Consider the following 27781-nt stretch of genomic DNA (forward strand, 5'->3'; position numbering starts at 1 on the left):
GAAGTTAAAAATACAGATACACGTCTTGGAGAGTAGAGTTGGCTTCACTTAGCTTGTCTCTGTAGCTGCATGCCTATGAACTATTGATTAAATAAACTGCTGTCTCAGACGTCTGGAGTCTGTCAGACACTTGACTAGGCATTGCACTCTCATTGCTGGTACTGTACAGGCCAACAATAGCAAAGCACTTTAAAGAGTACAGATTTAAATTCAAGTATTTCCCTCTGCAAATGCCTAATTAGGAGAGCTGAGTGAAAAATTATGTCGTGCTGATGGGACTACTGAGAAGTTGTGTTTCCTTTGCTTTTGCAAAAACCATGATTTCACTTCAAATTTGTCACTGTTTTCCACAAACAAATGGTTGTTTTTGCAGGTGTAAAATTGCTATTTTAAACAGGCACATCTATTTCTGCTGCAAACGCTCCCTGGAAACCATAAAACACCACCCAGCATGACAGCACCATAGCCTAGCACTCATGGGAGCCAGGTCTCAGGTTTTGGTTAGTACATGATTCCAATAAGAGTGCACCGTGTTCCCAGCTAGCGAGCCCTCACTGGGGAGGCAGCGTTTGGCCATCTCTGGTTAAATTGTATTTCCCTGTCGCAGTTTATGATACACTGGCCAAAGGAAAATGTTCTTCGCAGAGCTGAATACCCCTCTTGCTATCATAAAATGTAGACTTGTGTTAAACTCTCCCTGCAAGAACAGGTGAGGAAAAGGCTAATCATTTGCAGAATGTGATTACTGTGAACTTAACCAAGTGTTATTCTAATATCAGAGTGGGTGCAAGTAGAAGCAAATGTTATGGCTGTGTGGATTTATGAGGGGCTAAGAAAAAATAACTTAACACATTTGAAAAATATATGTGTTCCTGGGGCTTCTGGCAAATTGCCAGTGCAATGGTTGGGCATTTTGGAGTAGTGTACAGTAAGCATAAAATAGTAATATACATTAGTATCAAACTACATATTCATTAAGAAAACAGAGAACATAGACAGACTTATACTTAGATTTGAAACTTTGTTTACAATCTGTCTAATGACTATAGTGATGGGATACATAGATAAGATTCCATAGCATTAGATGAGATAGATAGATAGATAGATAGATAGATAGATAGATAGATAGATAGATAGATAGATAGTAATGGAATTTGGGAACTTGCAGCTTTTAGTGAACATTTAAACTCTGTCTCAAATTAGTAGAGACCAAATTTATTAGCCTCAGATGGTTGTTTAGTAGCCTGTGTGGCATCGAGGTGCCATCATGCTTGGTCTTATTAGGGAAGGAGTAAGTAAAGAGTTGGTGCTCTTGTCAAGCTGTCTTACAATGGATCAACAGCAAGAGTACCAACTTCAGGGCAGACTGTTAAGAAGCAGGGTATCAACCCCATATTGGTTGTGAGTTCTATACTTAGCTTTTGCCAACACATTATCAAGTGTGAACTCATCAGGCACTATATTAGCTTGAACATGGAGTCACAGATAGTCCCCTTGGGTACTCTGATCTATCTTGCCACCCAGGTAAGCTTACCTTTGGGATAGACAGTCACTTACACCAAAGATCACAGCAATATTCCACTCTGTATGCATCCGAAGAAGTGGGCTGTAGTCCACGAAATCTTATGCTCTAATAAATTTGTTAGTCTCTAAGGTGCCACAAGTACTCCTGTTCTTTTTAGCAATATTCTGGTTACTCCCAGTCCCAAAGGACCAGTCACTTACCCCGGGTCAATTGCACCTTAGATCTCACACCAAAGACAACACTGGTAGCCAATCCTATAATAAACTATCTAAAGATTTATTAACTAGGAAAACAATAAAAGAGTTATTTACAAAGTTAAAGCAGGTAAACACATACACACACAAAAGAATTCCTGTCTTAAGTTTCAGAGGGCAATAGAAGCTTCTATGTCCTTTAGGGCTAACCCAGGCAAAGCACTGGGGATCTTTTGTATATACTTAGTAATCCTTGCCACTCAGAGTCTAAGCAGCATAAAAAATACCATTTTTCCTTCTTAGGTCTTTTTATCCCTTCCCCACTTCTCTTTGAGTTGCAAATTCAGCCACTGGGAGGAATTCAGTTGTATGTCTCTTCCTAGCAGGTGGGGGAGCAATCAACAAAGTCTTTTGTCCTCTGATGTTCCTCAATGGTTTGTCTGGTGTCTATGGGCCTTCTTTTGTTGGGCAACTGTTGTGCTGCTTCCTCCCTCCCTATGCTGCAGGAACACGGAGCATGCTCCTGTTGGGAGCCACTGCCTCCTTGTGTGTGTCTAATGTGCCCCTCCAAAAGCGGTCAAATTAAAATTCCTGCTCACGCCCCTGCAGAGCAAACACTTGAACGTTACCTTATAAGATGGGATACAGATGGTATAAGTGAGATTATGGAATGCTTGTAAATTGCTGCCTGTGTTAAAGTCTGAACACTAAGTACATTTTTATAACTCTAATACATATTTAACAGTACTCACACACAGGTGAGCCAGACTGGTTCCAGCTATGTATTTGTCAGTGTTCAGCTGAGACCTAGGGGCCTTGGCATGAGCTGGCACCTGGTCTGCCAGCGTCACATGACTCATTCCAGTTTCTACTGGATTGGCATCCACATCACAAGAACTTCATTCTGATTGGCTTTCTTATGAGTATTTGTGAATTACCTGTTTCTGGTTGGGACAGAAATAGCCTAAAATCCGAATTGGCCCTGTCAACACTGGTCCTCCACTTGTGAGGTAACTCCCTTCTCTTCATGTGTCATCATATAATGCCTGCATCTGTAATTTTCACTCCATGCATCTGAAGAAGTGAGGTTTTTACCCATGAAAGCTTATGCCCAGATAAATCTGTTAGTCTTTAAGGTGCCACCGGACTCCTTGTTGTTTTTGTGGATACAGACTAACACGGCTACCTCCTGAAATTTAAAATCCTTTCTTATCCTTGCAATTCTTTTTCTGATACTGGCTGGAGTCAGTAAATTAAAAGGGACACCAAGATGGGGTGGGAAAGCAAGTTAACCAAAGATTGCTTCTGTTCAAGGAATAGGTAAAGGTCCAGATTGCTTCTTCTTAACCTAAACACCTCACCCATTTTTGAATTGTAGTGTTGTGCATGACCTATACTATCTAAACAAGATTGCTCAATCTTCTAACAGGAGCAAGAGAACTAGTCCTACACTTGCTTTTGTTATCTATATGGCACCTACCACCATAGTGTCTGAGCAATGAGTGTAGTCCAAGAGACAATGCTCTGAAGAAAATGTGTGTGCTTTAGGAATTATTTTGGAGTAAGGAGTAAGGAGACAGGCCCAGATTTTTAAAGCTGTTTAGGTGTCATTGCACTCAGTGTTGCAATGCCTAACTGATTTAGGAGCCTAAGTCTCATTTTCAAAAGAGATTTAGTCACTTAGAAGTCTAAATGCCATTGTCTGTTGATGGAATTTAGATTCTTAAGTGCCTAAATCCCTTTTGAAAATGAGATTTCGATTTCTTAATCAGTTAGGCATTGCGACACAGAGCACAGCAACATCTGAACAGGTGTAAAAATCTAGCCCTTATGATTTATAATATGACAAGCTGACAATCGAAAAGAGAGGCTTGCATTCTTCTGTATTATTACTAAAGTAGTTTATTGCAAGTGCTTTAGGCTAGGCCCCTGGTATAAATACCACCATGAATTCATCAAGTAATTCATAGGTAATTTCAGGACTATAGAAAAAATGTCTGCAGATGTTATTGCTGACATATGAGTGTATTGCATTTGTAATTACAGTGAAAATAATTGGGTACAAGTGAGAAGATAATGAAAACTCAGCATAAGACAGTGTTATTGAAAGTAGTAAAGCAAAAACCCACACCAGTGCTGACTATTCTTATTGTCGATAACAACACAGGAAAAAAGGCTCCTCTGACTTTATTTTCATTTTCTAAGATTTCTAAACATCAGCGGTGACATGCATGTCTATATTACAGGAGCAAGTCTTCATGATCGACTCCAAGTGTGAATCGGGGAAGGGGCGCTGCTCTTTCAACCCTAATGTGAACACAGTATCTGTTATGATCAGTAAGTAAAATAACCAAAGATCCTGGAGGCTTAAATCATTATTACTGAGCTGAGTGTGAAATGATGGGGTGTCATAAACAAATGGAGCACAGGGCACAGCCCGTGAAAAGGAAACCATTGTGTTCATACTGCTTGTCAGATGTCTTTTGAAGGTCTGCATGGAGCTAAGCATGGATGTGTGAAGGAAATGCAGAAGGAAGCAGCAATGAGGGAGGGAGGAATAGAGAGCAAGAGATTGTCCCCTTTTCATCTTTCACATTTTCCCAGGGTTAGCTACAACTTTTAAACATCTTAACCATTTTTTTTTATGTTTAAACACTTTTTGACTTCATTCATCATGGCCAGTTCTTGTGTCTCATTGCCATGTAGTTAGGGAAGCAAAACCTGCTGGAGTCTTTCGAGTTATTCTGCATTTCATATTTGTTGTCTCTGCTATTGAGGCCACCAGCTACTGCCAGGCTCTTTGCTCTGCAGCAGGCGTTTTTACCTACCCCTCTCTCATCCCCACTGTATCACTGACTATAAATTTAGCAACTCACTTCCATATGAAAGGGCAGAGAGTGTGACAGCTGGTTCCCTTGACATCTTACTGTAGGTTGTCTGGCAGAGTGTTCAGTGAGAGTGAAACCTTGGCACACAGGGCAAGCACAATGCCTGTGCTCCACTTCAGTGCCACCTAAGCTCTTTGTTGAGATTTAAGTGGGGTATAGGCCTGGTGTAGCCCTTCAGGGGTGAATTTCACCTTGAAAGAGAAGAAAAGGACAGCTCACAAATTCCACCTGGAGAAAACAACATATCCTCACTTCAACGTGCCTGATCTCCAATGGTCTGTGGGCTGGAAAAAAAGCCAGCATATTAAGGGCCAGATTTTCCCTTTCTTTGCCTTGCACCTATGCCAGTGCAAAGTGGGTGTAAAACACTACAGGCCTAATTCTGGTTTACACTAAGACCATTTTACACTCTGGTGGCATTATAAAGAGCCTTCAAGTGGATGCAAATGTGTATGGCCTTAATGCAAAAGGAGAATCAGGCCCTATCACTTTGATTTAGCAGCGTTTTATCCTCAGTTGCACTGGCTTTGCATTAGTGAAAAAGATTACAGCAGGCACTGGGAAAGGGGTCATCAGACCCTCAGATCTCCCAGATTGCAGCAAGATATGCTATAGCCATAACTCTGAGTTAGTCAGTCCATAATGAACTCCTCACTGGCTTTCACAGCAAGGAATGAAAAGAATTTACTTTGGATGGCAGGGCTTAGGTGATTAATTTAAACGTTGCCCTGAATTCATTAAGCATGCTCAATCGATGGTTTTGTTTGCCCTCTCCTTAGTCACCGTCTGCAGTACATTCTTAGGACTATGCTAGCAGCCGGGCTGGAGCAGCAGCTGCCTGCACAGACAATGCTACAACCACTTGAGCCACATGTGCTCTTGAATGTGCAAAGTAGACATACATTTTGCCATTTAGATTTGCAGCGTGTTATGAGACTACTGATACCAAAGCCTTGGATTTTGAATCTGTATCTAATCCCTGATCTCTGAGGGCCCATCTGTGCTGCCCCGCAGTTTTGATTGCAGGGGTGTGAATAACAACGCACACCAAAGTGCTATGATGTAACTCCCCTGTGTGGCGCTATGGGTGTAGGGTGACCAGACAGCAAATGTGAAAAATCGGGACAGGGGGTGGGGGGTAATAGGAGCCTATAGAAGAAAAAGACCCCAAAATCGGGACTGTCCCTATAAAATCGGGACATCTGGTCACCCTATATGGGTGTGAACTAATAGGTTCCTAGTTGGTATTAATGTCGGACTACATAAATGCGAACTGGGAGTCTTTGAGTTGGTGCCTGCAGAATCCACACGGGGGAGTTCCAGGACAGCACTTTGGTGTGCACTGCTATTCACACCTAGGATAGACATAACCTAAATTAGCAACCCAAACATAGTATGTTTTTAGCCAAGGGAAAGAGCAGGAGTTGCACAGATTTCTCAAACTTACTTAGGATTTTGTTAAACAAAGAGAAGAATTCTGTTGACCTCTGTGTACAGTATGTTGAGTTTCATAGCAACTGCACACAACATAGCAAGACATTTAGCCCTGAGTTTTCACAGTACTACCGTGTGGTGTCTTAGCCATTCAGCTCCCATTGGAATCAATGAGAGGTACATGGTGGAAGTGCCGGGCATTCAACTGAAAGAGTAGGGCTCTAGGGACAGGTCCTTTGTCCTCTCCTCAAAACTCTATCAAAGACAAGGAACTGAACAGAATCATCTCAGCCTCTTACCTTCAAAAATATAAAGTTCCAAGGCCTCCTGGCATGGTAGGGAGCAGAGATGCGAGCAGAAGGGGATTCCAATCTGCATGGAAGAAGGGAAAGTGTCACTTCTCTAGCATGATACTCTACCTCTTTAAATGATTGGCTGCATTTCCAGCTTACCTCATCAATGATCTGTGTGCAGCATGTAAAGGAATTTGATCAAAGTCAGTTATAGCCGAGTCCACTCATAAACGCCAATTATGCTTTTCACATTCTTAAATGAGTTACTGCCATCAAAGAATAGAGACTTTCTTTTTTCATCCTGGGGTTTATGAATGCCCATTAAAGTCTTCTTTTCTATGATACTGTACACACAGTAGGACAAAGGCTTGTCTCCTTTGGACACATGGGAGTTTTCTTCATTTTAGTAGAAGTTACTTTATCTGCTTTAATCTCCCAGTTATGTGACTGAGCAGGCCCAATATCTAGTTAATCGCCAAAGCAATATTTCTCCGTATCCAGTTTATTGCACCCAATGCAGCATGTCTGATTACCTGCCCTATGGGCAGATGGCATATGTGTGCATTCGGTGCAAGGAGCTCCTTGCCCTCAGAGACTGTGTACAGAGACCGTGAATTATTTGGATTACACAATGAACAGTGCTCACACTTTAAAAAGTTTCTTCTTTTTTAAAAGATTCAACCAATTGGAGAACTGTACTACTACTAAGGGAGGAGTAGAGAGCTTGTGTAACTAGGAAATCAAAGACAGAGCTGGGAATTGAACCCAGAGCTCCTGGTTAAGTGCCTTAATCACAAGACCTTCTTTCCTCCCTCCTCTTCAACTGACGAATGCCGCTGGAACTAGTAAAGTATAATGACATAATCGTTTTATAGTGTGGTCCCTGTTTTGTGTCCATTTCTGGCATCGCCTTCCACCTATGCAACACAGAACACAAGCTTGAAATACAACAGGAAAAGTGAATGGCCTCATAGAGGAAAACACCACATGACAAACAAATTAGAAGGTAGGAGAAATTCACCATTCTACAAAAACACTTTAGAAGCAAAGCTATGAAAAATGTATCTTTGGGCAGGCAAGGAATAATTAACATGCACACCCCCTTTCTTTCCGCAACCAATGCTCCGAGGTATTTACAAGAGCAGACCTACATCACTTCAGCAATTCCCCCAGTAACAAAGAGAAACAGTGTGAATTGGTTACCCTGCAAAGACAAACTGTTGTGCAGAATTTAAGCATTAAACCAAAAGGAAGTGGAGCTGACAGATATCATTTGATACCTGATTAGACTAGTAGGCTCTAGGAATGCTTAAGACATAACTAATAAAGCTGGTATGCAATAGGATTAAGAATTCCATAGCCCCATTCCAGCCTTTCTATTTTTTTCCAGGAATGAACGTGAGAGCTCTGTGAGAACCATAGGCATGATCCATTGCAGGCAATCTATTTAACAAGAGGAATAAGACACCAGATGGTTCTGGGGGAAATCACGTTGATGTAGAGATTCATAATAAGTCGCTATTGATCTAACAGCACTACATAGAGATATAAATAGTGGAACAAACCACATTGTGTAAACTCCTCTCTACTCTCCTTGTTGTTACCCCCGCGCAATGGATTCCCTCATACATTGAACCTCAGCTAAAGGAAAGACATGTAGGCGACACAATGCCTGCACTACCTACTGTCTAATCAGTAGGGATCTGGTTCATGACCTAGCAAGCAATGAAAAAAAAAAAACCCTCCAGAGTTTTCATCTCTCAAAGGTGAACGGGTATTTCTTATTGTTGAACAAACAAAAAATTAAAAGAAGCCTCAATTGCTTCAATATTTGTGGCTCTTGCCAGCTTGACCACACACACTCATGGCAGCCCTGTCATTTGGGTGAAAACATTGAAGAACCTAGCTGTCTGGGAGTTCGTTCAGCCGTTGCTCCCAGCATGGAAGTTAAAAATTATTTTAGCTACTGTGTTGTACTCTGGGGTTGCCTTGCCATTAGCCAATGGAAATATACATATATATATATATATACACTGACATATAGGCTGAATTTTCAGAGTCCTGCGCAGGGAATTTAGGTACCTAATCCTATTAAAGTAAACTAGAGTTGCATGTCTAATTTCCTTCACACTACATTGAAATTTACTCTGACTCTAGTATATAATACAGGTATTTGTTGCTTCACTTTAAACTGAGCCAAGTTCATAGCATCCTCATCCAGTTTCTGCAATACAGAATCGTGCTTGAGTCCAAAGTCAGCCTTGAAAACAGTAGCAACTCCGTTGACTTCAATTGGAGCTATGCCAATTCCCACTTGCAAATACTGGCCCAGTATTTTTGGCTACTTTCATAACATAGAAGCTTTTTCAAGTACTTTTAAAAAAATTGAATTTGATTCCTTTTTATACTATTACCCTGTCTGTGCATTGATGTTTAACAATGTAAGTTCAGTCACTAAGCTGTATTTCAAATGAAAGGTTCACTACACATGTGGTTAGCTGCTATATTTAATCATGCAGTTCCCTAAAGTTCTTAGCAACATCTGATGCTTCCTCCTTAGGCTAGATGATTGCTCCATGATTCAGAGGAAACTCCTCTCCCACCGGACTGATATTTCTATGTGGTGACTGCTATGCAAATAAAGAACTGGCATTGTCTGAAACAAAAATAGGTCACTAGAAATGGATTTCCCAAAAAGCCAAGATAGACACATTCATGTTTTTACCCCCTTTTCCTTTTCTACCTTTCTATAGACGAAGAGCTGTTTTCAGGAATGTACATAGATTTCATGGGGACCGATGCAGCAATTTTTCGCAGTTTAACCAAACGGAATGCAGTGAGAACTGACCAACACAATTCTAAGTGGTTGAGTGGTAAGACGATTGCTTCATTAAAGCTTTTGATATGTGACTAAGAGAATGGTTGTTTTCAACAAAGAGTTCTTTATTTCCCATTCTAAAATGAATCTACTAAGGGAAAATGTGGGCAAGAAATAGGAATAAAAACATACCACAGACAATGCACTCTGTATGATGAATAGGAATTCTACACGACATGGGAATTGCCATACTGGAGGAGACCCCTGGTTCATCTACTCCAGTACGCTGTGCTTGAAGTGACTAAAACTAGCTACTGCAGAGGAAAGGGCTGTTATAGACAGATGTGGGATAATCTGCCTCCCAGGGAAGTTTCTTCTTAACCCCTAATTATTTGAGATCGTCTGATATAGGAAAATTTGATTCTAATTATTTACATTTAATTTTCAACTGTAGTATATTTAAATAACTGATTAACTATGTGATTGTCATAAAATGGCACAATGAGGAAAAGTCACCTCTGTGCAATGGTGAGGTACAACGGGTGAAATCCTGGCTTCATTGAAATCAGTGGGAAAACTCCCACTGACTTCAGTGGGGCCAGGATCCCACCCATGTCTTATACGCTAGGCTTTATTTTATTCTTAAAACAGCCACACTTTATGCCCGTGCTTAATTTTAAGCAAATAAATAGTCCCATTGATTTCACTGTGTTAAAGTTAATCATATGCAATAGGTTTTGTGCTGGCCCTCTGCAAAGTGGTGGATTTCACCCAATAGGAATAGGCCAAATTTATCATTCTGATTTGAAGATTTGCATTTATTGCTGCCAAGCCTACTGAGGTACATTGATGGAAACCAATCTGGTCTTTCTACCTCATGCAATTTTACAGGGCAAATCCAAACGAGTCTATTCTTTTTATTCATAATTAATGTGATAGCACGTGGTATAATACTAACTTGCACTTTTTGTAACAGAATAAATGAAATATGTCAAAAGAGGGAAACTCTATCTGTTTTCTAAAATTTGCCTTTAGTTGTCTTCATTCTCTTAAGCTTGCCTACTCTCCTCAAAGTATCTTAGAAAATGGACTGCACAGAAAATGCTTCATTGCTAGAAAACGTACATAATGCAGTTGCTTGGAAAAGGTGACTGACACACACAATGTATTTCCATGTTCCTCCTGAGCTAGCATCATGAAATGTGACATATTCATTGATAAGGGGTTGAAGAGTACAGAAGATATCCAAAATTGAAAATGTGACCTTTCCATCAGAGGTCACCAAAAAGTCAAAAGTGGTTTGTATTGGATATCAACCAATCAAATGGCATGAATAATAGGAAGTAAGTGACCTCCAGACTGGAGAATATAAGTCATTTGAGGTCTCCAATGCTATTCATTAGATTTTAGCCAAGAAAATTGCCAAAGGAAAGCAAGTGTACCACAGGCTACAACACTGATAGCTGTGACTACCTAAAAGTAGTCTGCAGTGATATTATGGTACACAAACAATTTGACACTAGCTCGCTGCAGTCCTCTATCTCTGTGCTCATTCAGACTGTAGGACATATTGAAATAAATATGTTCACCATATTCTAATATGAATACCTTTGAGGGAACTTCACTCCTCAAGCATTCTCACAACCTCAAAGTCTCCCTTGCTTTGGTTTTCAGTAGCCTTACCACAACCTTTACCCTCTGATTGAATAGGTTTGAAAAGTAATTTGTTCATTTTCTCCCTAACAGTTTTTCAGATCATTGTTTCTCTTCTCAATTTTTTTTCCTCAAAGAGACTTCTCTAGCTTGCTCACTGATTCTTCTCCTGCAAGGCTTTCAATCTCTGTAGTAAACTAGCACTGCTGTTTCTGCTTCAGACTTGCTTTTTTGAAAACCGGGACAAATCTGCTCTAGTATTAACTTGAGTCCTGAAAACACTGACACTAGTGCTTAACTTTACACGTGAGTAGGGCCAAGCCCTAGCACATTGGACATCAGCAGCAGATGCATTCTGTGGAGTTACCCGGAGAGATCAGTAGCTGTCAAGAGTTGCTTATATTGACACATTGTTTGCTCTGTATCTGTCTCTTTTCAGAGCCTATTTTTGTGGATGCTCATCTCATCCCAGACGGCACAGACCCTAATGATGCCAAAGTGTACTTCTTCTTCAAAGAGAGGCTTACAGACAACAGTGGCAGCACCAAACAGATTCATTCAATGATTGCTAGAATATGCCCAGTAAGAATAATTTTTTGTTCAATTTTCAGGGGCTGATTTGCTGGCTTGATTGAATAATCAAAATGAATCCATTACATTAAAACTATTTAAAAGCCTTTAATTCCAATTACAAGCACATTTCCTGTTCCTGCTTCCATCTCCATAATTAAGAAGAAAGGCTGTTGAGTACACAGCCGAGCCCTGACCTGGTTAGATATATCTGGAATATATCTGTAATTTTAGTAGGAATATTAGCGCTTGATGAATCTGTGCACCTTGGTGTCTGGTGCAGTGTAGTTAATAACATTGACTTCCTGAGCTTTCTTTTCTTTCCATAATTCAGATGTGAGCTTTACTGAATCACAGACGTACCAAATCTCCCACAAGAAATTCAATGTAAAGGCATTTGAAAACATTATTTTTATTCTTAAAACAATTACACTTTATGCACTTGTTTAATTTAAGCACATGAATAGTCCCATTGATTTCAGTGGGTCAAAGTTAAGCATGTGCATATGTCCATGCAGAATCAGGGCCTTAGTTATTGCCTGTATTTCCCTTTTTTCTGTAACCAGAGTCAATTTTGCTTGCAATGTGATTGAAGCAGCTATCTCTTTCTCTGAGGTTATGGATGCATGTAAAATTAAAACTGTAAAATGCTCTGTTTTTCTGATAAACTCTTTATCCATTACCTAGGGACAAAACTGGAGATTAAGTTTGAAGGTCTCCCCTCTCCCACTCCCGGTTAATATGGGTTTTGTATTCATTGAGGTTTGTGATGTGGCTGTGCAGAGGAATGGTTGTGCGCTTTGGTGTTTGCTCCATTCCTGTTCTGGCAGTTCAGTATGACATATGACCTAGTTTTATAATATTGCTATTTTTTTGTATTTTTGGTTAGGTGCCCAATGGCCTCTGGATATTTTTCAATAAGACATTAAACATTATTAGGATGTTATTGTTGTTGTTATTGTTATAATAAAGTCCAGATTGCTTCTAAACTCTGGACCTGATTGTGCTTATATTGAAGTCAATGGCAAACTCCTATAGATTCCAAAGGGAACAAGAGCTGATCCTTCATGTTGATAGTAATCTACTGTAACAACCGCAGTAAGGAGTGAACATTGCTACAAGCCTCCTGGTGTCAGCCTGACTTGCCATGAGCTCTGCTAACTTTAGGTCAGTTAAGGAGACCTATTCTAATAGCATTTTTGGTAGCACGAAAGTTAATGCCCAAGCCTTTTGAGCCTGATGGTCCAGCTGCAAACAAAGTATGGACAGGCGGCCGAAAAGGCTTTATTCCAGTTTAAAATAAGAGGTCACTTTCCCCCTTCATAGCTGGGCAAAACTCCTCTTACACATGCACATGAAAGGCAGAATAAAACTAGAGCTGGTCAAAAATTTAACATCGTTTTGATGAGTTTTCACAAAACATATTCCCGTTTTTGGCGTGGTTTAAATAGAACAAAATTGGTTATTTAGGTTTTATGAATTGAGCCTTCCAGGTCACTTGCCCTCAGATAACAAATACCTGAATAGTACATTAATGAGATTTTGTCCGAATCTGGCATCATAAAGTTTTACCACTTATTTCATCTTATGTGCACATTTCTATTAATGCCTCTATTAAAGCAGCACTTTAATCTTAGTTCTGTTAACTAAAATAGTCCATCTTTAGAGGCCCTGTCAATCAGAAAGGTCAGGGGGACAGAGACTAGGGGGTGAACTTTGCTGTAAACATTTTTTTCAGATTCCACCTAAAATTTTCCTGAGATATTTCACTGTGATCCTTACTCTATACAGCAACCACATTTTTAAATGATTTTTATAGAAAAATGATTAAAAGCCTGATTTTCAAAGGCTAGACATGCAAAAGTGTCATGCTTGTACACCCACTTTAGGCTTGCAAATACCAATTTTGCTTACCAGTAATAGACACAAATGTGCAAAATTGAAAGCATTTAAATTGTTGAAAACTAGTCTCTTAATGGTAGTATAAATGTTACTTGTTAGTGTTTTATGGTGTTTATTTAAGTTCTAAATAGTGCCACTTACAATATGATTTAAATAATTAGTTAGCATTTTTCACCATGGCAAGAGCTGGGTTAAATATGTGTTTTCATACTTTATTGGTACTTTTGCCTACGTTTCTTATAATCACAGCTAGCATTAAACACATTGTTTACTGTCTGGTTGGCTGACAAACAGGAGTCTCCAGGTAACTGTTGCACATCCTCAGAAAAGTTGTAAGATCTGCTCTATCTATTATGTCCACTGGAGGATGAGAGAGGAAATCTGAATGGAGTGGCATTTGGTGCTTTGTTGAAAAGATTCTCATGGACAAACATAGGTAATATAGGAATTACTATAATGGATAAGACCCAGAGTCCATCTAGTCCTGTGTCTTGTTTCTGACTGGAGTCCATGCCAGATGCTTCAGAAGAAGATTAAAAAAACTTTGCGTTAGGCAGATATGAGATCATCTGCCCTCTACATCAGTGGTTCTCAAAGCTGGTTCGCCGCTTGTTCAGGGAAAGCCCCTGGCGGGCTGGGCCAGATTGTTTACCTGCCGCGTCCACAGGTTCGGCTGATCACAGCTCCCACTGGCCGCGGTTCGCCGCTCCAGGCCAATGGGGACGGTGGGAAGTGGCGGCCAGCACATCCCTCGGCCCACACCGCTTCCTGCAGCCCCCATTGGCCTGGAGCAGCGAACCACGGCCAGTGGGAGCCGCGATCGGCCGAACCTGTGGACAAGGCAGGTAAACAAACTTGCCTGGCCTGCCAGGGGCTTTCTCCGAACAAGCGGCGGACCAGCTTTGAGAACCACTGCTCTACATGAGTTCTTCTCCTGTCATCCCCTATAGTTAGAGATTGTTCTAAACCCTGAAGCCTGAGGTCTTATATAAATCCGTGGTAGGCCCACATCTTGAATACTGCGTACAGATGTGGTCTCCTCATCTCAAAAAAGATATACTGGCATTAGAAAAAGTTCAGAAAAGGGCAACTAAAATGATTAGGGGTTTGGAACGGGTCCCATATGAGGAGAGATTAAGGAGGCTATGACTTTTCAGCTTGGAAAAGAGGAGACTAAGGGGAGATATGATAGAGGTATATAAAATCATGAGTGGTGTGGAGAAAGTGAATAAGGAATAATTATTTACTTGTTCCCATAATATAAGAACTAGGGGCCACCAAAGGAAATTAATGGGCACCAGGTTTAAAACAAATAAAAGGAAGTTCTTCTTCACACAGCACACAGTCAACCTGTGGAACTCCTTGCCTGAGGAGGTTGTGAAGGCTAGGACTATAAAAGGGCTTAAAAGAGAACTAGATAAATTCATGGAGGTTAAGTCCATTAATGGCTATTAGCCAGGATGGGTAAGGAATGGCGTCCCTAGCCTCTGTTTGTCAGAGGGTGGAGATGGATGGCAGGAGAGAGATCACTTCATCATTACCTGTTAGGTTCACTCCCTCTGGGGCATTGGCCACTGTTGGTAGACAGGATACTGAGCTGGATGGACCTTTGGTCTGACCCAGTATGGCTGTTCTTATGTTCTTACGTTTTTATGTCTAACATCACAAGCTTGTAAAGTTAGCACTGTTGTTGTCTGATGCGGGGAGGGATAGCTCAGTGGTTTGAGCATTGGCCTGCTAAACCCAGGGCTGTGAGTTCAGTCCTTGGGGGGAGGGGGCATTTAGGGATCTGGGGCAAAAAATCTGTCTGGGGATTGGTCCTGGTTTGAGCAGGGGGTTGGACTAGATGACCTCCTGAGGTCCCTTCCAACCCTGATATTCTATGATACTCCCATGAGGCCATTTGATAGAGTGGAACTTCAATCTCCCCTTGTTTGCTCAAGATAATCCTCAATTTCAACATTCATAATTGGGTCTGTGTTTTCCCAGATTTGGCGGTGTTTGGGAGAGGGGTTTGTTTCATGCCTATCTCTGTTTATTGTCATTAATATAAACAAGGTATTTGCTAGATGATGGATCATAATAACCCGAGAAAAGATTGCAGGGATTAAGTAAGATTTTAGTTTTGCTTTGTTATACTTGTGTCAAATTCATTTTGCTTTTCAGAATGATACTGGTGGACAGCGTAGTCTTGTAAACAAGTGGACAACATTCTTGAAAGCAAGACTTGTGTGCTCAGTAATGGACGAGGATGGAACGGAGACATACTTTGATGAATTAGGTATAGCAGTGTAGTCTTTATGAAGTATCATCTATATCATGTTATCTCTGTATCTGTGAGTATTTGAAAATCTTAACTTCAAATGAGAAAAGATATACCTGTGCTTAAGCCACAGATACTGGGAGTTAAGGACATCTGAATTTGATTCCCAGTTCTGCAACAAAATTCCTATGTCACCTCGGATAAGTCACTAAGTGTGAAATCTTGGCCCCATTTAAGTCTATGCCAAAAATCATATTGACTTCAATAGTGCCAAGATTTCATTATAAATTTCTTTGCCTCATCATCCTCATCTCTGAAGCAGACATAATAATGCTTGACTATGCACTGGAGTAGTAAGAGGTTAAATTAATGTTTGCAAAACACATGGAGAGCTTCTGATGGAAGGAGAGATGTAAATGCAAAATATAATTGTTGCTGTTCCTACTGTTTATGCTGACGATTAAGATTTGCTTATAGTATTTAAAACTGAGTATCACTGTATCAGTTTTTATGTACCACTAATGTCCTTTTGATGACAAGACAGGTGCTCCTTTGGGTCACTTGGTAGAAGTCCCTTTGGAAGCAGAAGTTGTTGTTGATAATGATGAGGATACTAAATACTACTACTACTAAGTATAATTTTTTAGAATTTATGCACGCTTTTACATCTGCAAAGCTTTTTACAAACATTAACTAACTAACCCTCAGAACAATTGTGTGAGGTTCTGTTTGTGTAAGGTCTTATTAGGGTCTCCAACATAAATATGGGTTATTAATGTCATGATCACATATCTAATGCTGTGTGTTTGCAGACATCTGATGTCTATGATTGGCATAGGCATGGTCACAGATCTGAACCCCATTTGTTGGACAGATAACCTCAGACAAGCTTTATCTCAACTGGAGAGAGTGGGCTTGTCTGTGCACCACTCAATAGGTAAAAATGACAAACTTGATCAATTGCCCCTGGCCTTCTTTAACTCAATGAATAGACTGTAGAGTCTTCTGCTTTGAGAAGCTAAGGACATAAATTCTATTTCAGATAAGATATATGTTGTTAGCCAATGAACCACATTCTAGGTCTGAATCTGACTCGTGCACACTGCTTCCACACTTGTGTAACTACACTGACCTCAGTGGTATTGCCCCTGATTTTCACCATTATAAATGGGATCCAGAATCTCTGTGGCTATGGATTGTTACAAATGTTTCAGTGCAATTGTTTTGATTCAGAATGTAATGGTAGTTGGATCAAATCCTAATTTAATGTTCCATGTGAGTAAGGTTATCAGAACCTGATCCTCGATCACTGTACTTTTATCCTATGATAAAACACCGTATGGTATGTATTGCTGGTCTCAGTCCTTGCAATAAAGCACAAACAAGACCAAATTCAAAATTTAGAGGATACTTTGAGAGTTACCTTTCAAAAGCACTCTGCTCCCAACAGCTTCAAGACCCTGATTCATCAATCCACCCCATTCAGCAAAGCACTTATGTTTAGCTTTGAGCATTAAGGCTTTTTGGGATCATGTTGGACTCGCAACTGAGTAAGAGCTCCCAGGATAATGCCGTGGCAAAAAGGATTAATGAGATCCTTAGTTTTTCAAAAAGGCGACTGAGAGATGACTTTACTATAGTGTTTCAGTACATTTATGGGGAGCAACTACAAAGTCCTAAAGAGATCTTTAACTTATCAGGGAAAGATATAACAAGAACTTGTAGCTGAAAGCTGAAGCCAGACAAATTCAAATTAGAAATTAAGCGCAAATTTTTAACAGTGAGGGTGATTAACCACTGGAAAAAACTCCCAAGGAAAGTGGTAGATTCTTCTAGCCTTAAATTCTACACATCTTTGAAAGCACTGTAACTTCAACTCCAGTGGGACTTAAACATTTGCCTAATGTTAAACACATGATTAAATGCTTTCATAGGTTAAGGTCCTGCTGAGAAGAATGGGAGAAGATGGGTCCTGAGCATATTTGAAAATTTGATCCTTTTATTTATGTCTCTAAATAGGGGCAGTTGTGTATTGAGTTCATTTGAAAATCTGGCTCAGAATGTGTAAATGCTAGTTTTACTATGACCAACCTTAAATATGATGGGTCCGACCCTGCTTTCATTGAAGTCAGAGACAAAATTCCCATTGAAGTCAGTGGGAGAAGGATGGGGCCCTAAATTTCACGGTTTGAAAGTCAAGCTAGAGCAATTACTCAACACCTGTGTTCTTTCTTTCTCACAGAGGATGTATTTCTCCTAGAAACAGATAACCCTAGAACAACATTGGTGTATGGAATTTTTACAACATCAAGGTAATTTTGAAGATTTGTAGATGCAGCCTCTGTGAGCGGCCTCAGTTCCAATTCCATATAAACACAGACAGAGGTATTTTGTGTCAAGGCTATTGGGATTGAATGCATTACTAATATATCCCACAACTATCATTGCCACCTAGGAGATGTCCTTTCAATCCTGCTTATTCTCATCAACTAGAAGCACAATTACTTGTGATCTCTGTAGACGCCAAATTGATCCCTGGTGTATATTCAATACAACTGTACCTGAGATAAATTTCCCCTCTGCTCCCAGCTTTCTAAAAAATATATTGAGTAAATGTTTCCTGTTGTCTCCATATGTTTATTAGATAGTGGGGAAGAACAAGGACATAGTGTGTGATTGACTTCAGTGGCAACTGAGGATTCTCAGCATCTCATCAGGGGTCCTTAGCACCTGAAACACCAAGCCCAGAATTCCTAAATAAATTCATGCTAATAGTTCCCAGTCTCATAGTTGGCAGGGACTTATGCCATTGGACTTTGGCTCTCAAAAGGCACACTTATATCTTGTTTGATCAAGTCCTTCCTTAATCACAACCTGAGTCTTCAGATCACTGCAAAAGATGGGCACTCCTCGTCTCTTGGCAGATAAGGGCCCACCTTGCTATAAGGACAGAATGGATAGTTTTTTGAGAAAGTTCAAGATTTCTTGTTAAGTTTGCTGGGACAGTCTTTCTGAGAAACAACAGATAGTAACTTTACTTGTATTTTGCTGTTTTGGGTTTTTTTGCTCTTGGTTCTTGTCTCAATTATCTGAACAATGGAAATGCCACTGACTGAACACTTGGTTTATTCCAGGCCCTCTAGACATTTTCTCACTCTATACAAAGTTTTACTTTTGTCTAGGTTTCTGTTTCCACAAACCACAAGACTTCTGTTTGTTTGTTTTTACTTTTGATTGAACATGTTGTGTAATTAAACCCAGCAGTCATAATGAATTTCATCTACTAGTACTGCCCATATCTTTTTCACCTCTGCAGACCCCAACCTGAGAACAGTAATTGGAGAAACAGCCTATGAGATAAAAATAATTATAAATTAACTAAATTATATTGGTCTAGGCTGTGACTGACGTGAATTATTTTTATAGCAGGAACTATTATAAAACTAATAAAGCTGCATTGTCTGCAATGATCAAGTGCATCCTTTAAACCTTATCTTATGGCTCCCATGAATACCGGGGAAAACGTCATAAACCAATTGTGAGGAAGAGAGCGTTCAGACAACAGATCTGGTTATAATGCATCTGAGGGCTTTCTCAAGGTAGCACTTGTGGTATAGAGCAATGGTGATTGCTCGGTAATGTCCTGTAGCAGTTACCACATTTTCCTCTTTAGTGATTTTACCTGTTCAGTGCACAACAAAGAGCAATTTCGATTTTCCTCATCTCACACTTAATATTGAGCAAATCTGGAATGTTTGGATGTTCATCTCTGAATAAACATCCAAAGTGTGCCTTTCCCCCCTCCTCTAACACACACATTGCACCCTTTCACACAGTGGACAAGAAGGGGGCTGTTAATATCACAGCCAATGTCTTAGCTTCTGAAGATCATCTCCTTGGCACTGGAGATCATCCTTAATGGAGAGTGCTAGGGACATGTGCTGGCTGCAAAGTCCCTGGCAATAGGGTTCCCCAGCACCAAGGAACCCAGACAGAGCCTCAATGGGCCCCGATTAATGTGAAGGCACAGGGCCTGTGCAATTGGATCCATACTAATCTCTGGGGATCCCTGGAGTTAGTGGGTCAGAACCCTAGTTTAGACTGTGGGAAAGTCAAACCTCACCACTCCTGAGGAAGAATGTATAGGAAACTCTGTAAGGGGAATCTCATGAAGTTTCCTGGTCTCTATGGGGGTGTTTGAATGTAACGCCATGATCTGAGCCCATATTAGAACACTGATTACAGTATTCTAACTGCACTTAATTGTGATTATTGTTTTAATGAATGTTCTATCCAGGTGTTTTATAAGGCAGCTATGGGCTCTCATGGGCTGAGGGCCAGGAGAGATGTGTTCTGTTTCCAGTTTAACCACACACAGAGTGTCAAATCCTGGTCTCACTGAAGTCATTTCATTGGGAAAAGGTTATGCTCTCATGTGTACAATATAGGGGAAGTGATTTAACCAGTCATCTGTAAAATGGGGATGATAATACTTTCCCCTCTCATTGGAAGATAGATACTCTTTGTGAGGAAAATGTTACCTAGCCTTACAGGTTAATGCTGTGTATTGTGAGGGTAAATTAATGTGTGCAATGTTCTTTGAGGTCCTTGTATGGAAGATGCTATAGAAGTGCTACCTATTATTAAATGTGTTATCTTTATGGGCAACGTTGCATAGATTCATAGATTCTAGGACTGGAAGGGACCTCGAGAGGTCATCAAGTCCAGTCCCCTGCCCTCATGGCAGGACCAAAAACTGTCTAAACCATCCCTGATAGACATTTATCTAACCTATTCTTAAATATCTCCAGAGATGGAGATTCCACAACCCCCTTAGGCAGTTTATTGCAGTGTTTAACCACCCTGACAGTTAGGAACTTTTTCCTAAGGTCCAACCTAAACCTCCCTTGCTGCAGTTTAAGCCCATTGCTTCTTGTTCTATCCTTAGAGGCTAAAGTGAACAAGTTTTCTCCCTCCTCCTTATGACACCCTTTTAGATACCTGAACCCTTTGTGATGATGGAAAAGGTTATGTAAGAAATGGCAGATTATGGTGCAAATATTTTCCTTGTTTTTTCCAGCTCTGTATTTAAAGGTTCAGCAGTGTGTGTGTATCACTTGTCTGAGATCCAAACAGTGTTCAATGGACCCTTTGCACATAAGGAAGGTCCTAACCACCAGCTAATTCCATATCAGGGCAGAATTCCATATCCACGACCTGGCACAGTAAGTACTAAAGATGTTTATGCAAGTCAGGCTTGACAACTAATTGTCTTTGTTTAATGTAATGAAATATCCTAAAATTGGTGCTAAAGCACAGACTATAAATTATATCTAAAGTTAGTTGTAATTCAATCTATCATGCACATCACTATAATACCTGAGAACTATTAAAATTATTAAAAAATCAATCTCTCTCTCGCTTGCTCTTTCTGTCCAGCAGGTAGAAGTAAATTATTTCATTTGATGTCTGTTATTTTTTTAAGAGCATGTGTATATTTGAAAGAGTGAAAGAAAGAAACAAAGGAAGATGAGGGGCTAGTAAGAGAAGCCAAGTTGAAGAGTTTTATATTTCACCCTGATCATTCTTGCCTCTTATAGTATCGAGTTCTATATTTTAGGTCTAATGCCCATAAAAGTCTGTCTCCTGCGCTCATGAATCTTCCCCAATTTTCAACAGTTTCATTATTCCAATGGAACATTGAGTAGCTGTGGTGGGAGGTCATGGTTGCTGAGGGAGAGTGTCTCAATTGCCTATACCAATCCCATGGACGGTATTGAGAGTTAGAAAACAGTCCTTGAAATGGACTGTGTGACGGATGAGAGGCCATGATAATCTTTTCACAGCAACCTGTGTTGCTGCTTCTTTTTTTACCAGTCAGAGCTCTCTCAGGGCTTTGTTTCAAGATATAATGAGTTCAGTAATCAGCCTGGAGATACTGAATGCATAGAACAACATGGCCAGGTCTATGCCTCAAATCTTGTAAGGATTTTTTATAAAATTGAATTGTGCCCTTTTTTGTACAGGTAATGTATAGAGAAGGCCTGCAGGAAAAAAAAAATTCAAAACCACCCTCTCCCCGCAAAACTGCTTGAATTTTACTTCAGAAATATCAGGAGTCTTCTATTTTTACTGAAGGGTCTATGGAGGTTCTCTGAGATGTTTATTCTAAGACCTGGCATCTTAACTGAAGAGTTGCACTATTGTACCTTTAACTAAAAAACGCCTCTCTTTAAACTGTTCGATATTCACCTGAGTTAAATAGTTGCTCCTTATGTCATAAAGAAGAAAAAAGGGCTCCCACTTTCCCACCACCTCTTTATTTATTTTAACTTTTCCCTGTCACAACAAGACCCTTTAACCACATGTCCATGTAACATTCCTGCAAATATTATACCCTCTCTTAGTGCTTGCTCCTCTGCCTGAGGAAATGGGATAGGCAAGTGCCTACTATGCCCACCGTGAGTAGCTGTCATTAGTAATGAAACTCTTTGTGGGCTACAGATCAGACAGGCTCCAATCCCTGTACAGGCCTCAGGGGACTCTGTAGCCTTGTCAGGCAACCCTGTGCACTGTGGCTTAAACTGTCCCATGCTGTTCTCCTCTCCAGAAAAACCCTCATACTCTGTTCATAACTTTAGAAGCATCTGCTTGTTGTATCATATTTGTGATGAACATCTCAGCTCTTAGATATTGGCACCATAGCAACCTTTCATTGCTTCTGAATTGACAAATGAAAATACCTTTATTAGCGATGATCGTTCATGCGGTTAATTACCTATGAGAGCATTGTAGATAAACTTAGAACTGAAGCATAATAGCTGATACTGATGGTGACCAAAACACAGAAATTGATTAGCCCAGTATAATATAACAGTAGTGATTGTGTAACGCCGACAGACCCCGGTTGTCAGCGGGCAGGATTGAATTGAGGACTCTGGAGCTTAGCGCCTGAGCCTCTACATCTTTCTCTCTCTCTCTCTAAGTGGTCCCAGTGCCACTAGATGGGACAGAACACCGCACCCAGGAGGTGTGTGGGTTACAACTACACCTGGGATTTGCAAAAATAAAAGTCCCAAGGACAAGAGAAATGTAATTCTTTGTAGCTTCGGGAATATCAGTTCAGCCTCTTATGATATTACTGGCTGTCAGATTTAGGCCTTTCATATCACAAAATCTTTTCAGAGTTTGTTAATAAATACCTGATGTTCCGCTGTGGTTGAATGGTAGCATTCTTGCTTGTGATTAATTCAAACAGTCTTAATCGCCTGAGTTCACTGTTGCTTTAATTTTACTGTGTATGAAAATATAAAATAAATGGCTCATTTAACCAGGAAGTTTCATGCTCTGGTGATTAGTCACATTTCAGTGTTTCTTGCTGCTTCAGGAGTATTGTATTTATGTATTTTTTCAACCACTGCCATGTTATTCTTGGTTCATCTTATGAAGGCTTGTGAAGTATTCCAAATGGGGCTAAACACAGTAAGGGATCAGGCAACACAAAGGAAAGGAAAATTTAACTTAGAATTAGGCTTTACATAGTGGCAAAAATTGTCTAAAGTTATCAGACATGCTGATGGGCTCTGAGTTTGAAGGATCCTGAGAAGAAAGATTCTTGGGGATTGTTATGGACACCTCAGTATTTGCATTAATACCTGCAAAGTGTGAAGCTGCAATGAAAAGAAAAGCCAGAAAGATGGTTTGGTACATTAATAAAGAAAGGCGAAAATAGATAGTATAATATAAGGACATGATTAGTGACAAAACTGGAATGTTAAAACCAAAGCTCTGCACATTTCTAGGGGATTGGACAGTTGGATCTGAATCTTTTGACTGGAACTCATCCCTATATTTTTTCTTCGGGTCAAATCCAAACCTCAAGTAGCCGGGTAGTAGTTCAGAGAAGGCCATGAGAACAGCTATCCAAATCACCCCATGTTGAGCATTCAGCCAAATTTTCCCCCTTATGCTGCCAGTTTTTCCAAGACAAGACATGACTGGACTCTAATATTCTTTCCCCAAGACTCTCCAAATTCTTCTACACAAAAGTCTTTTAACAAGCCATTACACAAACACACAAGGAAGCGTGTCACTGATTTTCCGTTGTCATGTCAGCCAATTCCCATGGTACCTCCATTGTTCTGCATAATCCAATCCAGTTCAAATCAGGACAATAATCTCATCAAATTTGACTAAACTCTGCATCCTTATCATGTGAAACTGCCTTATCCTCTCATCTGTTCCCCTGATGCTTCTCCGCAAACCACCCTACTTCATCACAGTCACTAAACAAAACATTTTCTGACATGAGATTTCTGTAGCTTATCTCTGCTCTTCTCCATTGGCAGAAGATTCTGTCTTTGACATCATGGAAGGATTAAGGGTTAAATTCTATTTCCCACTGAAGTCAGTGTAGGTGCAGCGCTTTTGAAAATATGACCACTTTTATTTAGAAGCTTAAATGTATATTCAAATGCCTACTTTTGGGCATCCAAGTTCAAAAAGTTTGGCTAAAATGCATTCTGGGTTAGGAGCCTCTTTCCTGCTGAACATCGATATCAGTCACTACCAGGATGCTAGATCAGAAGGACAAGCAATCTGACCCAATATGGCAAATCATATGTTCCACTTGCGTAAATAGATCTTTCAAATTAAACATTTTGATATAAATGCACTTACAATCAGCCAAAATGCTGTAACTGTAAACATCACAAATGCTTCAGCATAGCTTAAATGGAATTAAATAAAGTAATGCATTCGCTAGGCCACCGTCAGACTCTCCAGTCTCTGGCTGCCCCTTTACTACATACCAATCATTTCTTATTTCTTCCACAAACTAAAATTACTTATGGAAAAACTTTTATGACATAATTGGCAGCTTCCTACTACACTCAGAGCTGTTTAAGGGTTGTTTCCATTATCCAGACTTTACAGAAATATTTTTGTACCCATAGCTTGTTGAAGAATGTACTACAAACCAAAGGGTTCCTCTCTTCCTTTAGTTCATCTCTAATGTGTGGGCCCAGCAGGCTTGAGGGTGCAAAACGTACTGTGAGTGCAGTCACCATATGGTTAAATCATCTGTAGGGTGGTGAGTGCAGCAGAGGTACACTCAAGTCTCTGAGGAAGGGAACAGCTCATGTTGTTCTTCAGTGACTTCTCTGTTTGGCAGCGGAGAGACACAAGCGATGAAGCTTTCTGAGTCCAGTCCTTCATGGCTAAAGGAATAATTTTCATGACATGGGTTTTTAGGTTGGTAATAGAGGCAATGAACTGGTCCAAGAAGGATGTCTGGGACATGCCTGAAACATCTAATTATCCAGCTGCAATTCATGAGGATTTATATGCCAGGGTAGGAATAAATAGGGACAGTTGAATCTGGGAATACACAGGAAGATGGCCTAGGATCTGTGAGGCAGGAAGGTGGGGAACATACGAATGGCCATACTGGGTCAGACCAATGGTCCATCCAACCCACTCTCCTGTCTTCCAGCAATGGCCAATGCCAGCTGCTTCACGGGGGATGAACAGAACAGGCAATTATCAAGTGATCTATCCCCTGTTGTCCACTTCTAGCATCTGGGAAATCTGGTCTAGAAGACAGAAAAGGTACCTGTCTTCTAAGGAAGGAGTGCAAGGACAGGTGATATTGGTCTAGGATGCAGGTGGGGAGGGGGCTCTCTGACATAGATCTGGGAGTGCCTTTGAGTTTTGGGGTTCCTTGCCAAGAATCACCTTACTTGGAGCCCTCAAAAGCCTGTAGCCATCCCTGTTTGTCAGTACTAGTTACACATTTCTGAAATTTGCCCTGCGTTTCCTGGAAAATGAAAGGCCCATGAGCTACAGTAAGCCAATAGAGTTCTAGAGCAGCAGGAAGTGAAGGAGTTCGCTGGGGCTGAGAGAAGTCCCTGCACAGCACAGATTTCTATATTGGAGTTGAACCTTCACAGCTGGCAGGGCCGGCTCCAGGGTTTTGGCCGCCCCAAGCAGCCACAAAAAAAAAAAAAAGCTGCGATCGTGATCTGCGGCGGCAATTCGGCGGAAAGTCCTTCGCTCCGAGCGGGAGTGAGGGACTGTCCGCCAAATTGCCACCGAATAGCTGGACCTGCCACCCCTCTCCGGAGTGGCCGCCCCAAGCACCTGCTTGCCAAGCTGGTGCCTGGAGCCGTCCCTGACAGCTGGATAGCTTGGAAAATTTGTGGGGCTTTGGAGGACAGGGTCATTGTAAGGCCTTTTCCTAGCACTCTACAGAAAGCTACAGATTCTTCTGACAAACCCCTGGCTCAGAATTTACCTGTCAAATGTCTCTTCATGCCTTGATGAGATATAGGGTCAAATCCGGACCTCCTCACATTTTACAGGGCCTTAAAAGCAGCAGAACTCCAGAGCTAGATGAACTGCACAGAAGCTGCCTTGTAAACCCTGTGCTATGCAGCAGTGTATTGTAGGTGACTCTTCCAATGGTAACATAGATAGGTGCAGGGCAGGGGTGTGGCCATGTCACTTGTTTACATAAGTTGTGTGCAGCAAGCCGAAATTTGAGCCTGATTCAGGAAAACACGTAAACACATTCTTAGCTTTCAGTAGTGCTTTCAACCCGAGTTAACTGTCCTGGCTGGGGGTGTGGGTTAAAGCCCAGATACTGTTTCCATTCGGGCTGGGTACCTACCCACTTTGCAGTAAGGATGCAGGCTAACTCACCTGTGGGCTGAGGGTGGGTGTAATACCTCCAGTGCCTTCCACCAGTCTCCTTGTCCGCCCAGTTCTCTCACGAGTCACTGGGAAAGAAATACAGCATGGCTCAGCTTATTGCACCAGAAGTCCTAGTGAAATACACACGTGAGCACAGAACCAGTGAGGACACAGTAACACAGGAATGGCTTTGCAGTGAGGCTTCTCACACCGGGGTTAGGCTACCCTAGGAACTCATGTAGAGTCTCAAAGGATCTGGGAAGGCTCCTTGCATTTTCTCCCTTCTTGTGCATTTGCACAGGGTTTGTCCAAATCTAGCCCTATGTGCACTGAACAATTATAACATACAGCAGAGGTAGGTACCTAGTTAGGCATCTAAATATACCTGTTGGCCTTTACATCTATTTTTGTACTATACAGAGGCAAGATCTTTGTATCTTTCCCCTTAGCAGTCACTTGCATTCTTTGCAGTGAGAACTTTGGGAGCTCAAGGAATGCAAAAATAAGGCCCCCCAAGCATGGAGCATTGCCATCAGCCTAGCTTTTAACAACACACAAATATGTTTGTTTGTTTTGTCCCAAGTGAGGGCGGTTTATAGACATAGTTATTAGCGTACAGCTTTTCCATTATATAAATATAATCATTTTCACATGGAGTATGAAGTGTTTTTTCAAAAAATGTTACCATGTCATCTGAACATCAGTCAATGTTTGTGGATAGATTGAAGACAAAATATCCTTGATAGATGCTATGCATTGTTAAGCATTATTATGAATGCTTCCTCACAGTGTCCTGGAGGAGCCTTTACACCCAACATGCGGACAACCAAGGAATTCCCCGACGACGTTGTGACCTTTATTAGGAATCACCCCTTGATGTTCAATCCCATTTACCCAATACACAAAAGGCCATTAATCATTCGGACAGGAACAGACTACAAGTATACAAAGATAGCAGTGGACCGAGTTAATGCTGCTGACGGACGATACCATGTCTTATTTCTTGGAACAGGTAAGCTGCACTCAACAGCAGATATGCATGGAATTATTTTATTTATTTAACTTTTATGTACTGCATTGTAGTTTTTAGTCAACTCCAAACCCTGTACAGCCTATTGTCTTCATAAGTGCTTATTAAAACATAATTACTATATATACAAATATGTTTTAAGAGCTATAATCAGAACAAAAATACAAAGAAAATAAAATGAATATTTATGGTAAAAAATAGAATGGTTCTCATCAGCAACAAAAACCAACTTTGTTGTGTGCAATGTATGGTCTAGATTTACTCACCCTGAGTAGCATCATACCCATGAGTAGTACCATTAACTTTCATGGATTAATGTACTATTTTCCAGGAGTAGGAATATGGGAATCTGACATTGTATTATTATTAATTGTGATCATCATATGAGGTAAAGTGCCTGTGAAAAGAATGGTAACTTGGCCAGAAAGTTACAGGGGCAGAAATAACTTCACAGTAATGTAAAAATATAGAGGGTTTTAGCAAATAGAAAAGGAAAACTGTAGTTCTAGTGGGACTGTG

The 27781-nt window shown here is 40.6% G+C and overlaps 1 protein-coding gene across 1 annotated transcript in view; it reads left to right on the forward strand.

Moving 5' to 3' along the window:
- SEMA3C (semaphorin 3C) overlaps positions 1-27781 on the forward strand; it is a 159080-nt gene that overhangs the window by 101618 nt on the left and 29681 nt on the right. The window contains exons 6-12 of the mRNA XM_034765654.1: positions 3966-4056; positions 9088-9207; positions 11245-11387; positions 15444-15558; positions 17783-17852; positions 20621-20765; positions 27022-27244. Of these exons, the coding sequence (XP_034621545.1) occupies positions 3966-4056; positions 9088-9207; positions 11245-11387; positions 15444-15558; positions 17783-17852; positions 20621-20765; positions 27022-27244 (907 nt within the window). The remainder of the gene's footprint in view (positions 1-3965; positions 4057-9087; positions 9208-11244; positions 11388-15443; positions 15559-17782; positions 17853-20620; positions 20766-27021; positions 27245-27781) is intronic.

The sequence above is a fragment of the Trachemys scripta genome, chromosome 1 (assembly GCF_013100865.1).
Source record: "Trachemys scripta elegans isolate TJP31775 chromosome 1, CAS_Tse_1.0, whole genome shotgun sequence".
NCBI classification, from domain to species: Eukaryota; Metazoa; Chordata; order Testudines; family Emydidae; genus Trachemys; species Trachemys scripta.